The sequence below is a fragment of the Bidens hawaiensis genome, unplaced genomic scaffold (genome assembly GCF_021521415.1).
Source record: "Bidens hawaiensis isolate Kalapana, Puna unplaced genomic scaffold, B.hawaiensis_p1.1 tig00052465_1, whole genome shotgun sequence".
Lineage (NCBI taxonomy): Eukaryota > Viridiplantae > Streptophyta > Magnoliopsida > Asterales > Asteraceae > Bidens > Bidens hawaiensis.
In genome coordinates this window covers 68336-81366 of record NW_027499437.1, presented here as the reverse complement: position 1 = coordinate 81366, position 13031 = coordinate 68336, and the positions used below count along the sequence as shown (strand labels likewise).

General features: G+C 37.4%; 1 protein-coding gene across 1 annotated transcript; it reads left to right on the top strand.

Moving 5' to 3' along the window:
• Positions 1-1441: 1441 nt before the first annotated feature.
• Positions 1442-1849, top strand: LOC143599648 (uncharacterized). The gene has a single exon (XM_077077555.1). The coding sequence runs from the start codon at positions 1442-1444 to the stop codon at positions 1847-1849; it is 408 nt and encodes a 135-aa protein (XP_076933670.1).
• Positions 1850-13031: the final 11182 nt, after the last annotated feature.

Sequence of the window (13031 nt, the reverse complement as noted above, 5' to 3'; positions counted from 1 at the left end):
TTACTAGGGTGTTAATTATGTGTGGGGAGTTAACCAGGAGAAAGCTTTTCAGGAGTTAAAGGAGAGGTTGACACGCGCCCCGGTACTTTCTTTACCCAATGGTACCGATGATTTGGTTGTTTATTCTGACTCTTCGTATCAGGGGTTGGGGTGCATTCTTATGCAACGCGTCCGGGTCATCGCGTATGCCTCTCGTCAGCTGAAGTCTAATGAGGTAAACTATTCAACCCACGATCTTGAGTTGAAGGCCGTCGTTTTTGCTTTAAAAATCTAGCGACACTACTTGTATGGCGTACCCTGCGTTATTTACACCGACCATAAAAGTTTGAAATATTTCCTCGATAAAAAAGAGTTAAAGATGTGGCAGTGACGTTGGCTAGAGTTGATCAAGGACTACGATTTGGAGATTTTGTACCACCCGGGTAAGGAAAATGTTGTGGCAAACGCGTTAAGTAGGAAGGAGGGGCCGAAACCCATTCGCGTTAAGTACTATCAGCTCATTCTCAAACCCGATATTTTGAAGCAAATCTCGAGTTTTCAGAACGAGGCTTTACATGTGGAATGGATTATGTCAGAACGTATGAGGGGTCAGGTGAAGTTCTTGGAAGGCGTGGGGGACAGAGTTAAGTATAGAGACGGTAGTTTATGGGTACCTCGTTATGGGGGACATAGAGTCTTAATTATGGATGAAGCTCACAGGACGCGTTATTCCATTCATCTAGGCGCGACGAAGATGTACCAAGATCTTAAGAAGAATTATCGGTGGCCAACGATGAAGTATGACGTGACTCAGTACGTAAGTAAGTGTTTGACGTGTTCACAGGTTAAGGCAAAGCACCAGAGCCCATACAGGAAACTCCAGCCTTTAGATATTTTAGAATGGAAGTGGGAGCACCTTACGATGGATTTTATTACTAAACTGCCTTGTACGCCCAAGGGAGGATATGATACTATTTGGGTGGTGGTGGACCGATTGACCAAGAGTGCCCATTTCATTCCCATGAGAGAGACTTGTAATTCAGAGCAGTTAGCCGATTTGTTTGTTAGCGAGATAGTGGCTCGGCACGGGGTTCCAGTGTCCATTGTGTCAGACAGAGATACACGTTTAACTTCTATGATTTGGAAGAAATTTCAAGAAGAGATGGGGACCAAACTTCACGTCAGCACAGCTTATCACCCACAGAAAGGACCATTCAGACCTGGAGGATATGTTGAGGACATGTGTGATTTACTTTGGGGGTAGTTGGGATCTGCATTTGCCTTTAGTTGAGTTTTCATATAATAACAGCTACCATGCCACTATTGGGATGCCGACATTTGAGATATTATACGGGCGGAGGTGTAGGACTCCTGTTTGTTGGGGTTCGATTGGGCAGAAACAGCTGGGTAGCTTGGATGTTGTGGTGGCTACAACGAAAAAGCTAACAAAATCAAAGCTTTTATGAAGGCGGCGCAGGACAGACAAAAGTCATATGCGGACAAAAGACGGAGGCCTATAGAGTTAAAAGAGGGTGACCGAGTTATGTTGAAGGTTTCTCCAAGGAAGGGTATCATTCGGTTTCGTAAGAGAGGGAAGCTAAGCGCCATATTCATCGGTCCATTCAAAATTGTGAAACGAGTTGGGGAAGCAGCCTATAGGTTGGAACTACCTAAAGAACCTAAAGGAATTCATCCTACTTTTCCCGTCTTGAATCTCAGAAAGTGTTTGGCGGACGAGGAGGCGCACGTACCTCTCAATGACATCGAACTAGACGCGAAATTATATTACATGGAGCAGCCTATTGCCATCCTTGAACGTAAGGAGAAGCACCCGGGGAATAAGGTGGTGAGGCAGGTAAAGGTGCAGTAGAGGCACCGTAGAGGTTCCGAGGCTACTTGGGAATCGGAGGACGAGATGATGAGACTCTACCCACACTTTTTTCCGAATCAGCGAGATTCGGGGACGAATCCCAATGTAAGGGGGAGACTTGTAACACCCCTAAATTCTCGTAGACCGAATAATAGGAGTGTAGAGTTTGTAAATTAATTTCTTGGGTTTCTCTTGAAGGCTCGGGGACTCATGGACATGTCCAAGAAGTAATTTAATCAGTTTGAGAACAAGGGGGATGAGTTTACAAAGTGCAGGGACCAGATTGTAACATTTTGAAGTTTATAACACAAACTCTTTTCCCCCACTCCCTCTTGCGGCCACAACCCTAATCACCATCAAACCCTTCGACTTTGAGCATAGCAATGCGATTCCAAGCTACCAGATATTTCTACAGGTATGTACTACACTCTCCTAATCCTTAATTTCATTATATAGGTCGTTAAGTTGGTCGATTAATCCGTTTCTTGAACTAGGAATAGATTTGGGTTAATATCAATTGACACACTTCCTGAGGTTAAAAGTTGGAGTTTCTGGTGTCAAAAGATTCCCAGATATTTCTAGTATATCATATTAATAGTTCGTGATCATTGGAGTTGTTTTGATAGGTCAATTGTTAAAAACCGATTTCTAGGGTTCTTGAGTGTTGAAATCGTTAATTGTTGTCTTTCGGGTACTGTATGAAGGGATGCTCAACCCGATCAGTTGAGGGGTCTCATGTTAGTGTAAGGGCAGTAGGAAAATTATTTTTTTGGTTATAGGGGCTGGTTTGGTTGGCGATCCCTTAATCGAATTTTAATAGCACGAAAAATCGGTTAATTGTGAATTAAGGGGGGAGATGATGAGATTTCAAACCCCATCAACTTGGGTGGTCAGATGATTGGTAAGCTGTTATATTGTCTAATGTTATCAAAATGGAGATGGTTTGGTTGGTGGTTGGTTAATCGGTTCGTTAAATGCGAGAATTCGACACAGTTAACGTAAAACGGCATAGTTTGGGGAACCATTGATGGTGCTTATATTGGTAGGGAATCTCGGGTAATGTAAGGTCTCCGGGGCAGATGTGAGTGAATATGAATGTTGGGTGAGGCCATGGGCTCATTCAAGCTCATTAGAACGTCTCGTAAAATAAGCGAGTCGTTGTGATCTAGTTAGTGACTGTTGTGTGCTTTAACTTGACGGGATTGTGATTTGTGAATGATTAGCTAGAGGATCCAGTTGTGATATTTGTGTGATTCGTTTCAGGGGAGTTTCATGATGCCCCTTTTTAAATGTTTTACGTTTTGGGCTAGCATACACAATTTATGACGATTTTACCCTTTTGAACCGTTTGGATGACATTGCATAGTTTGTGTTAATTTTTACTATCAATGCTTGGAAGTTTGTATGTTTGATGTTTATGTTATTTGGATGTGTGTGTGTGTGTGTGTGTGTGGCCACCACGTGTATGTTTTTGTTAATCCGTGACCGGGTTGAAGAGAAGTATGAAATTCCTTGATTTCCCGATTGGGGGTTAAGGTGAGGAGTCCCGGGACAGGAAGACTGTCCCTGGGGCGAACGAATGTAAAATCCCCTAACAGTTTATATGTCCTTGGTGTGAAGTTTATTCAAGTACATAACCTTGTGTTTTGGACTTGAGAGGATTTGACCCGTGTTACGTGCTTAGCTCAGGAAAAATCATTTATTTATTTATTCCTTTTTATGGAAGTCGTATGTTGAATGTTTTTACCATTCTTTGATATCTTTCAATTACAAAAAATGAACTCAGTCAGCTCAAGCTGACTTTGTGTGTATGTTAGATTTATTGCAGGTTGAATGTTGATGGGATTGCTACTTGGAGGTGCTCAAGACTACCCGGGATCTCGAGGTAGTTCTAGTCGAAGCTCATTACTATTTTTAATAATTAAGACAACCATGAATTACTTTTCTGGTCTTAAAAACATTGTTTGGATGTTTTATTAACTTTTCCGCTGCAAGAATATTCCGTATTGGATTTTTAAATTATATGAAACTGGTTTATCTTTTAAAAATTGAGTTTGTTTGGAATGATTATCAACTGTAGGACTCCCGAGTTTTGGAATCTTACAAAAGGAGGCAAGTAACTGAATAAGGAAAGGCATGAGTTTTCCTTTTCTAGGTAAGTTATGGAAAAAAGTTATTATTAGCTTTCACGCTTTCTCCGCTTCAAAAGAAGACGAATATCATTAAAGAAATTAATACTTTTTAGATTTCCATAAGGAAAGAAGTACAAGGGCTGAAGTTGATTCCCCAACAGAGAAGTTAGTTAGAAATGAATACGATTCACATACATGAAACGTAATCAAGGCAGATGCCAAGAAGTGGGTAAGGAACTTCGGGATTTGTAGTCTTTACTTCCTTTGAAGACTCTACGGGGATAATTAGTGTTTCAATTGTTGAAGAAAATGTCCCGATGAACCTTTATTCGCACTTTATGTCACTAACCCTTGGTCGACAGAGCTAGCAGGTGACGGTAAAGGTACCTCCACATTTTAAACCTCGGGAGAGAAGGACGTTGATCAAGCTTTTCCATGCCTTGTCCCAGTTTTGGTTAAAGATCTAGAACGAGTTATAGATCTATACAAATGAAGTTTTTATATGAGAAAGTTAAGCCAGGAAGTCCTCTCATTCTAGTGCTTGGAAGATAAGACCGTAGATGAATTAGGAAAGAGGTCCTATACCCGGTTAAGAAAGGTTGTAATGATAGTTGTGGCACCCTGACTTTAAGCTAAATACGCACGAGTGCAATGTACAGATCATTCATAAGCTCGTAACACTATTAATAGTGTATATTTATTTTATTCCACAATTTCGCAAGTTCACAAATAGTTTGACAATAAAACAAATAACATTACATCGAACTGAAACCGTAACAAATAGTTTGACAATAAAACAAATAACATTACATCAAACTGAAACTGTAACATTACATCGGGTCAGGCCGTTTTTGTTTTTTTTTTTTTTACTTTTCTTTTTAAACATTTTTCTATTATATATTAGACTAAATAAAATTTATAAAAATTATATAAATCAAATAAAAGTTATACATATTTTCATTTGTTAAACATTAAAATTCATTAACGTATTCGTTGTTCAAAATAAAATATACCGTTAACATCAAAACTCCATAAACGTTATAATATCAAACTTCATAAAATGATGAAAAACATATAAAAATCCCGACAGCCCGATTTATCTACTTTTATAAGTAGTTAGTTAATATTAATTTTGTGCTTTTAGTTTTGGTTCGTAACGTTCAATTATTTCGGCTTTATTTACGCACTTTTGGTTTTATTTCAAGTTAGTATTCAACTTCAAGGTGAGTTTCTCACACCCTTTTTTTACTCTTTTATTAATTTTGGGGGTAGCATATACATCTTTTCCAAATTATAATTGTGTTTATTCATTATTTACAAACTATAATTCGCTACATGGACTTGTGTGTTTATTTTCTTACTTGCTCAAGATTACGTGCATGGATTACTTCAAGATAGTATGATCATATGCCCCCCCCCCCTTGCGCTCAAGACATTTGTTGTTATCAGTGGAAAAGGGCCTCATTATCCGAGTACGTTGGTGCACAATCCCAACTGGAAAGGACCTTACTTGCGCTTATCGGAGTACACTGGTGCACAATCCCAGTTCGAAAGGACCTTACTTGCTCATTTACACTCGTTCATGGACTTGTATGACTTTTATGTACTTATATCAAACTGTGGAAGCTCACCAACTATTCATATAGTTGACCTTTAATTTATATATATGCTACAGGTACCATATGTAGAGTATGCGGCCGTGACGAAGACACTAGAACTTAGGTTATATTAATAAATGAACAAGTTGTTAATTGTTCTTGTATTTCCATTGTATTTCTTGTTTCAAACTTGTGTACTTGATGTTTTAATTAATTAATGATAGTATTGTCACATAATAGTGTCACATGTGTTTTGAGCAATCTGTACGTCACACTCGGGTGTATTCCGCTTTAGCCAGGGTGTTATAGAAACAAGTATTATTCATTAAAATAACCGTAAGGTAAATTAGTTTTCTTGTCCTGAAACTTCATCGTATCAACCTGCAGCACGTTTAAATTAATATATTTTGTCAACAAAATATGTTGATGAGCTTTCATAAGTCTTGAGTATATATATATATATATATAAATCGCAATTCAACGATCGTCATGGAATAAATATTCAGACGTAAATTAAATGAAATCAATGTTCTCTGGTTCCTTTAGCCCAAGCTGTAGTAATAAGGAAAATGAGAACCACCATACGAAACAACTAAAGTCGTAATGTTGGACGACACATTTATGTCCCGTCGGACCCTCCCACTTTGCTTTTTCGATTGCATCTCATCATAAAGCGGTAAACACATTGCACATAATACACATATTCATCATAAATAATATGTATGAATAGTAACAACATGAGCGATATAATGTGAATCGGTTTGTAAACAAGCGCATAACTAACGAGATAAAATTTGTGACATGTTGCACCCTAAAGGTATTGTAAAGTGTTAAAACGGGGTAATGAAAAACTCACTTAGTAAAGTTAAGCGAGCAAAAGACGAACTAAGTAAATAAGCGAGCTAAAGAAGACGAGTTCAGTTCTAGATGAGATCCTAAAAAATGAAATTTCTAGATTCAAGGGAAGACTTGTTGAAAATTTAAAATATGCAAAGAGGTTGATGATTCGGTATAAAGTTCAAGTGTTTTTGAATAAAGAGAAAAAAACAAAGGTTTAGAATATATATATTTCACTAAAATAGTCTAAATGGTTTTTGCCGCAAATATTATAGTTCATGTTTTTAGTGAAGAATTTGGTTATAACAGTGATTAGTTGTGTTTAAAAGGTTCGGTTTGGTTGGAAACAAACCCGGTGTTGAGTCAGATTTGTGTCCAACATTTTTAAAAAGTCATTTTTATGAACAGGAAGTGAAAAGGTAGTATATTGATTATCATATTATGAATAAAAAACAATGTCTTGAACTTGAACTGAATTAACGAACCGACGTGAAAAACAATGAACTATTGATTACTCATAATCAAAAGGATGTGACATAGGGATGATGTTCTTCTTGTGAAACTATATAAAAATAATATATGAATTACCCGGGGTTTGAAATAACAAGAGAAGAACTTGAACTCGATTTAGCTTCAAGAGTCAAAATGAAACTAATACACCATATTGGAGAGTTGGAGTGAAATTGAGTGAATGAGGGATTGTGGCAAGGAATGGGTAGATGTACAGACCTCCTTTTATAGCCACGAGGTCATTAATTACACCGTAAAGGAGAGCTAAATTCTGGAGATAATCAAAAGGCAAGTCTTATGGATAAAAATTATGGAAATGACTCAATTAAATGAGTCAAATGAATTGATGTTGGAGACATGTCTAAGTTCATCAAAAAATCTTCAAAAATATCTTCAAAATAAAATTTGAGAATAAAATACATGAAAAAGAGTTTGCGATAGGGCCGTAGCGTCGTAAACATCAAAAATAAAAATCATAAAAATAAAATCTTAAACATGGGTTATAAATGACATAAAATTCAATACTTTCAATAACAAATTTGGATCGAATTATATAGAAACTTAAAAGCGTGTCAGATTTTTGAATTTAAAAATTAACGAATGTTACAATTGTAGAGAGGCTTACTTTCTCTTTGGTTTAGCTACTAAATATATAAGTCCTTTATGCTTAACTATAGACATCAGGGTAGGGATGAGATCGGGACCATACCCGTACCTATACCCGTACCTGTACCCGAAAGTACCCGTACCTAAAGTCAGTAAATCTTGGTACCCATACCCGTACCCGAATTATATGGTACGGGTACGGGTATAGGTACGGGTACGGGTACAGGTACTTTGGGTACGGTACTCGCTTTGGTACCTATTTGTTCTTATTTTTTTTTTAAAAAAAAATCTCCACTAAACTAGGTATAGGTAACGGTACGATACCGACAATCAATAATCTATAATACCAAAATCGTAATACCGCAACCAAAACATAATACCAAAACTAAAAATGAAACAAATCAGCCATATTATAAAATTCATTTTCTTTTCCATTTTTTTAGTTTCTTGCTTCCTCAATTTCTATATAAAAACAAGAGAGAAAGTTAATACATGTTATTTAATCATATACACGATCACACATACATGAAATAAAATATACGAATACACAATATATGAATATACACATATAAACTGAGAATTAACTTATTCAACTAATATATATTATGTTTTGAAAATCCTGCTTGAAAGTTAAGTCATAAGTGTTGGAAACATAATAAAAACACTTACATATTCTAAACGGGTACCAGTACCGTAATACCCGTACCTGTACCCGAAAGTACCCGTACCTATAATCAATAAATTTGCGTACCCATACCCGTACCCAATAGACACGTACAAGTACGGGTACTGAACAGGTACGGGTACGGGCATTTAGGAAAAGAAGCTCATCCCTACATCGGGGTGGGGATGAGGCAAAAACATTTGCCACATGTGATAATGTCAGGTGAAGGGCCTAAACTTGTGGTCAATGGACTAGTAAATGTGGGAACTAAGTCACAATGGTTTAACATTTGGATTATGGCTAGCAATTTGTGTCTTAACAGGTTTAACAGGAAAGAAGCGACGCGCGTAACACAAACATGAATACGACTCATTTAACTACTTTATATGTCATTACTATAAGACAATTTTAAGTTTTGTATACCAATAAGGGAAAATGATGGAGTCTAGCCTACTAATGTTAATTATTTATGAAAATAAAAAAATCATATACCACACTTTTTTTATTAACATGTCTTATCGTGTCTTAAACAGGTATCCAATTACCGGTCCTAATTTGGATAGTGACAATTATATTGATAATTAGTGTTTATATTAAAACTAGATTTAGAATTTTAACATTTCTAATTGATATTTTCTTAGGGGTTGGCCTCTAAATTAAATTTCATGACGGCGGCTTCAAAAGTGAAATTGCTCTTTTGAAATTTGCTTGAGGTGCGCGCATATTAAGTATATATGTGTAAACCATCGGGTGGGCAAAAGTGAAATTGCACTAATTTTGAGGTTATTTTACTAATCTCGTGAAAATAACGTTAAAAGTGGCGGAAGGTTAATCAGGCATCATGTGGTGGCGTTGATAGCCGAAAGACGAGGGTACATGCACCAATCAGCGGTATCCCGATGATTGAGTGCTATGTGCTTTATGTCCAAGGCTTGATGCAAAAGTACTATCGAGCCGGGAGTCTCACCGGAAGCAGCCTCTCTATCCCTATGGGGTAGAGGTAAGGTTGTCTACATCTTACCCTCCTTAGACCCTACCATAGCTTTGCTATTGATGGGATATACTGAGTACGATGATGATGATGATGATGATGATGATGATGACGGCGGCTTCAAAAGATTGGGGGGAGGGGGTGGGGTATCGCGTACCTATAAAATTAAAAATTAAAAGAATTAAGGGGACGCTAACCCCCTTTTTACTCAACTAAGTAATTCACCACCCCACCACACACACACATTTTGGATTCAACTAGCTACGCTCCTGGATATGAACCTTGGACATGTAGAACGAAAAACATTTTCTAAATCAACCCTTTTTGAGCATTCTGATCCAACCCCATTCAACCCTAACCCGAACAAAATTAACCCTTATCTGAGTCGACCCGAGGCGTTTATCATAAGCCACTGGATTTCCGCGATCATCTAAATGGGCAAATTAGTTAAAATGATTTAACACACATGAACAATTTAGCAAATTAATAAACAGAATCTAACGGTGAAAGTATGAAACTGGCCACGGAAGAAGGTGCTGTCGTGCAAGACTGCAAGAAGTGAGAAAATAGCAGATTTAGAAGATCAAAGTGAAACCATAAAAACAAATATCAATGTCGGTTCAGATAATACAGAGATCGGTACATGTGTTGCAAAGATATCGACACGTGTTTATGGCGGTCGAAAAATCATGAAAACAAATATTGATACATGCCATGATAATAATGACAACCGGTAAAAATATGGTTCAGTCGGTATAGATTCGGTTTGTCTCGGTACCAGTATGTTTACGAAACTCGTTATGGTTCAGGATACAAAAACATGTTTTATTTCGAATACAACTCTGATTTTAATAAAGTTTACCAAAATATTGAGAAAAGAAAAAAAAAACAAACAATCCGCATAGTTAGTTTTTTTTTCAATTAATTTACATTTCAAAGCTTTAGTAAAGTTATGTAGCAGTCATAATGTGAATGCTTTGCACTTTGCAACTTGTAGCGCTTTTTACTTTTGAATATGATTTAAAGCGTTCTTTTTTCTAGGTCACATTTAAATCATCGATCTGAACGTGTTGATTACTTTCTCAAAATTTCCTTTCAATTTATTAACTTTTTTTAGTTTTTTTGTGAACGGCAAAAACTTCTGTAAAAAATATAGAAAGCGCGGGCCAATAAAAAGCTAAAAATCCACATACAAACAACGTTACACCGATATAAAGAATTAATTTATAATAGTAAAGGTACTCACGTGCTGCGGCAGAGTTTTAGATTGATCGAAAATCAAGATTGATAAAGAATAATTAACGAACAATATATGTATAACCGACTTGTATTATAACCAGAAACTAACTCAAAACTAATTACAATAACCTTTGGTGGTGATAGTGGTGGTGATAGTGATTCTGATGGGTGGTATCTAACCTCTACTTGGTAGATCTATTTATACTAGTTAGCCAACTTGACAACTATATTCATTTATATTCAACTACTTGACATAAATTTCCAACCACCAAACTTATAGCCAACTACATTAGTTAAGGTCAACTACATAAATTAATGGCAACTACTATATAACCTCTTAATCTCATACACCATAATGAGATACTTAGGCCCGGATTCGACAAGTCTGACTCGGTTAATTACCAACATTCACCCCCCTAATTTCCGAGTCGAATTTCAGGAGGTCTTTAACTCCAAGTGACTCACACATCTCTTTGCCTTTACTTCTTCAATTTTGGAACCGACTACCAAAAGATCATCGACATATACCACAATTATCAATGATTTCTTCATGTATAAAGCTTGTTCCTCAGTACACCTTTTAAAACCCACATCACTTAGAACTCTTTTTAACCTTGAGTTCCAAGCTCTTGGAGCTTGGTATAACCCGTAAAGAGCCTTCGGGAGTTTATACACTTTATGACTCTCTCCTTTCTTTAGGAACCCATCCGGTTCTTCAACAAATACTTCTTCTAGTATATCACCGTGAAAGAAGGAGGATTTTACATCCATATGATGTACCTCCCATACTTCGCTCGTGGCTAGAGTCGAACTGTCTCGAGTTAGGACACAGGTGCGAACACCTCATCATTATCAATCCTGTTTCGTCGTACATACCCCTTTGCAACTAACCGTGCCTTGTACTTGTTTACCAACCCGTCCGGTTTTCCTTAACTTTAAAAACCCACTTTACCCCAAGCGGCTTCCACGTGTATTTTTCTCGATTGATTCCAACTCGGCTTTCAATGCGTGAACCCACTCTTTACTCTCTTTTTCTTCTTCATATTTTATAGGTTCGTCTTCAATTAAAAGCATTAAATCTTCATCGAGTACATAATCATCAAAGTATCTTGGTGAAACCGACACACGTGTGGACCTTCTAAGTATCATACATGAATTGTGATCCGAAACTGAGTTGCTAATGTTGTTCGGGTTAGATAATGAGCTCGAGCTGTTGTTCGGTTCATAAACAGACTCGTACTCGTTTTCGTTATCGAACTGCACAATTTCCTCTCCCTAATTGATAACAAAATCTTGCCAAACGCGCTCATCAACTGTTTCGTTTGAACTCTCAGACCAATTCCACCCTTTTCCTTCATCAAATTTAATATCCCGACTAACCATAACTTTCTTTATAGCCGGGTCGAATAAAAGAAAAGCCATGGAACCATGCTCGTTTCCAATATACAATGATTTCTTACTTCGATCATCGAGTTTCTTTAGATGTTGGGTCGGGAATTTTGCGAACACAATACAAACCGTTCTATGAATGCTTCATACAGAGTCTTGTCTTTTATCGCTCGGGTTGTTACTCGGTTTAGAATATACGTCGAATGTCTAACCCTTTCACCCAACATAACTCGTGGTACATTTCGAGCCTTCAAAATACATCTCGTTATCTCGATTACGGTTCGGTTTCTACGCTCCACCACACCATTTTGTTGAGGTGTGTATGCGGCGGTGAGTTGACAAGCTACGCGGTGTGACATGCTAAACTCCATGAACTCGTGAGAAGTAAATTCTCCACCCCGATCCGTGCGAAAAGTTTTAATTAACACCCCGTTCTCTTTTTTTTACACTTGTTTTGAAACTTTTGAATGCACCGAACGCTTTATATTTCTTCTTCAACAGAAACGACCACATATATCAGCTAAAGTTATCAATCAAAACAAATACGTACTGGTTCCGGATAAAGTGGATGCGGTGAGCGGACCGCATAAATCCCCGTATATCAACTCCAAAATCTTCGAAGCCCGAAACGAGGCTTGGTCCGGAAATGAATCCCTCGTTTGCTTTCCCATTTTACAAGCTTCACATATTTAATGAGTCGTGTTTTTGATTGGTAATCCAACCACCAACTCTTTGCTTACCATTGACTTCAATGAGTCAAAGTTGTGACCTAATCAATCATGCCATGTTTGAGAAACCGGGTCTTCGTTTACGTGTAAACACATGTTCTTTGCAACACGCATCTTGACCTTGTAAAGTCGGTTCGTCTACGGTACTTTCATGATTAGCCTATCGCTACAATCATACATCCAAAGATCGTTCTTTTTCAAAAGAACCTAACACCCATTATCCGTATTTTGACCCAAGCTCAAAATATTACACCGAAGACTAGGTATAAAACAAACGTTAATAATTTGTTTTACCTCCCTGTTGTTGCAATGCAACATAATCATGCCTTTCCCTTTGATTTTGACTCGGGAATTATCACCAAAACGGACTCGACATACAAAATTTTCATCAAGCTTTGAAAAGAATGACCGCTCTCCCGTCATGTGATTGCTAACACCATTGTCGAGCTACCAAATCTTTTCTTCCGATTGTTAGCAGTGGCCCGACT

Excerpts from the sequence above, each read along its gene's own strand:
- LOC143599648 (XM_077077555.1), top strand. The coding sequence starts at position 1,442 with ATGAAGGCGGCGCAGGACAGACAAAAGTCATATGCGGACAAAAGACGG.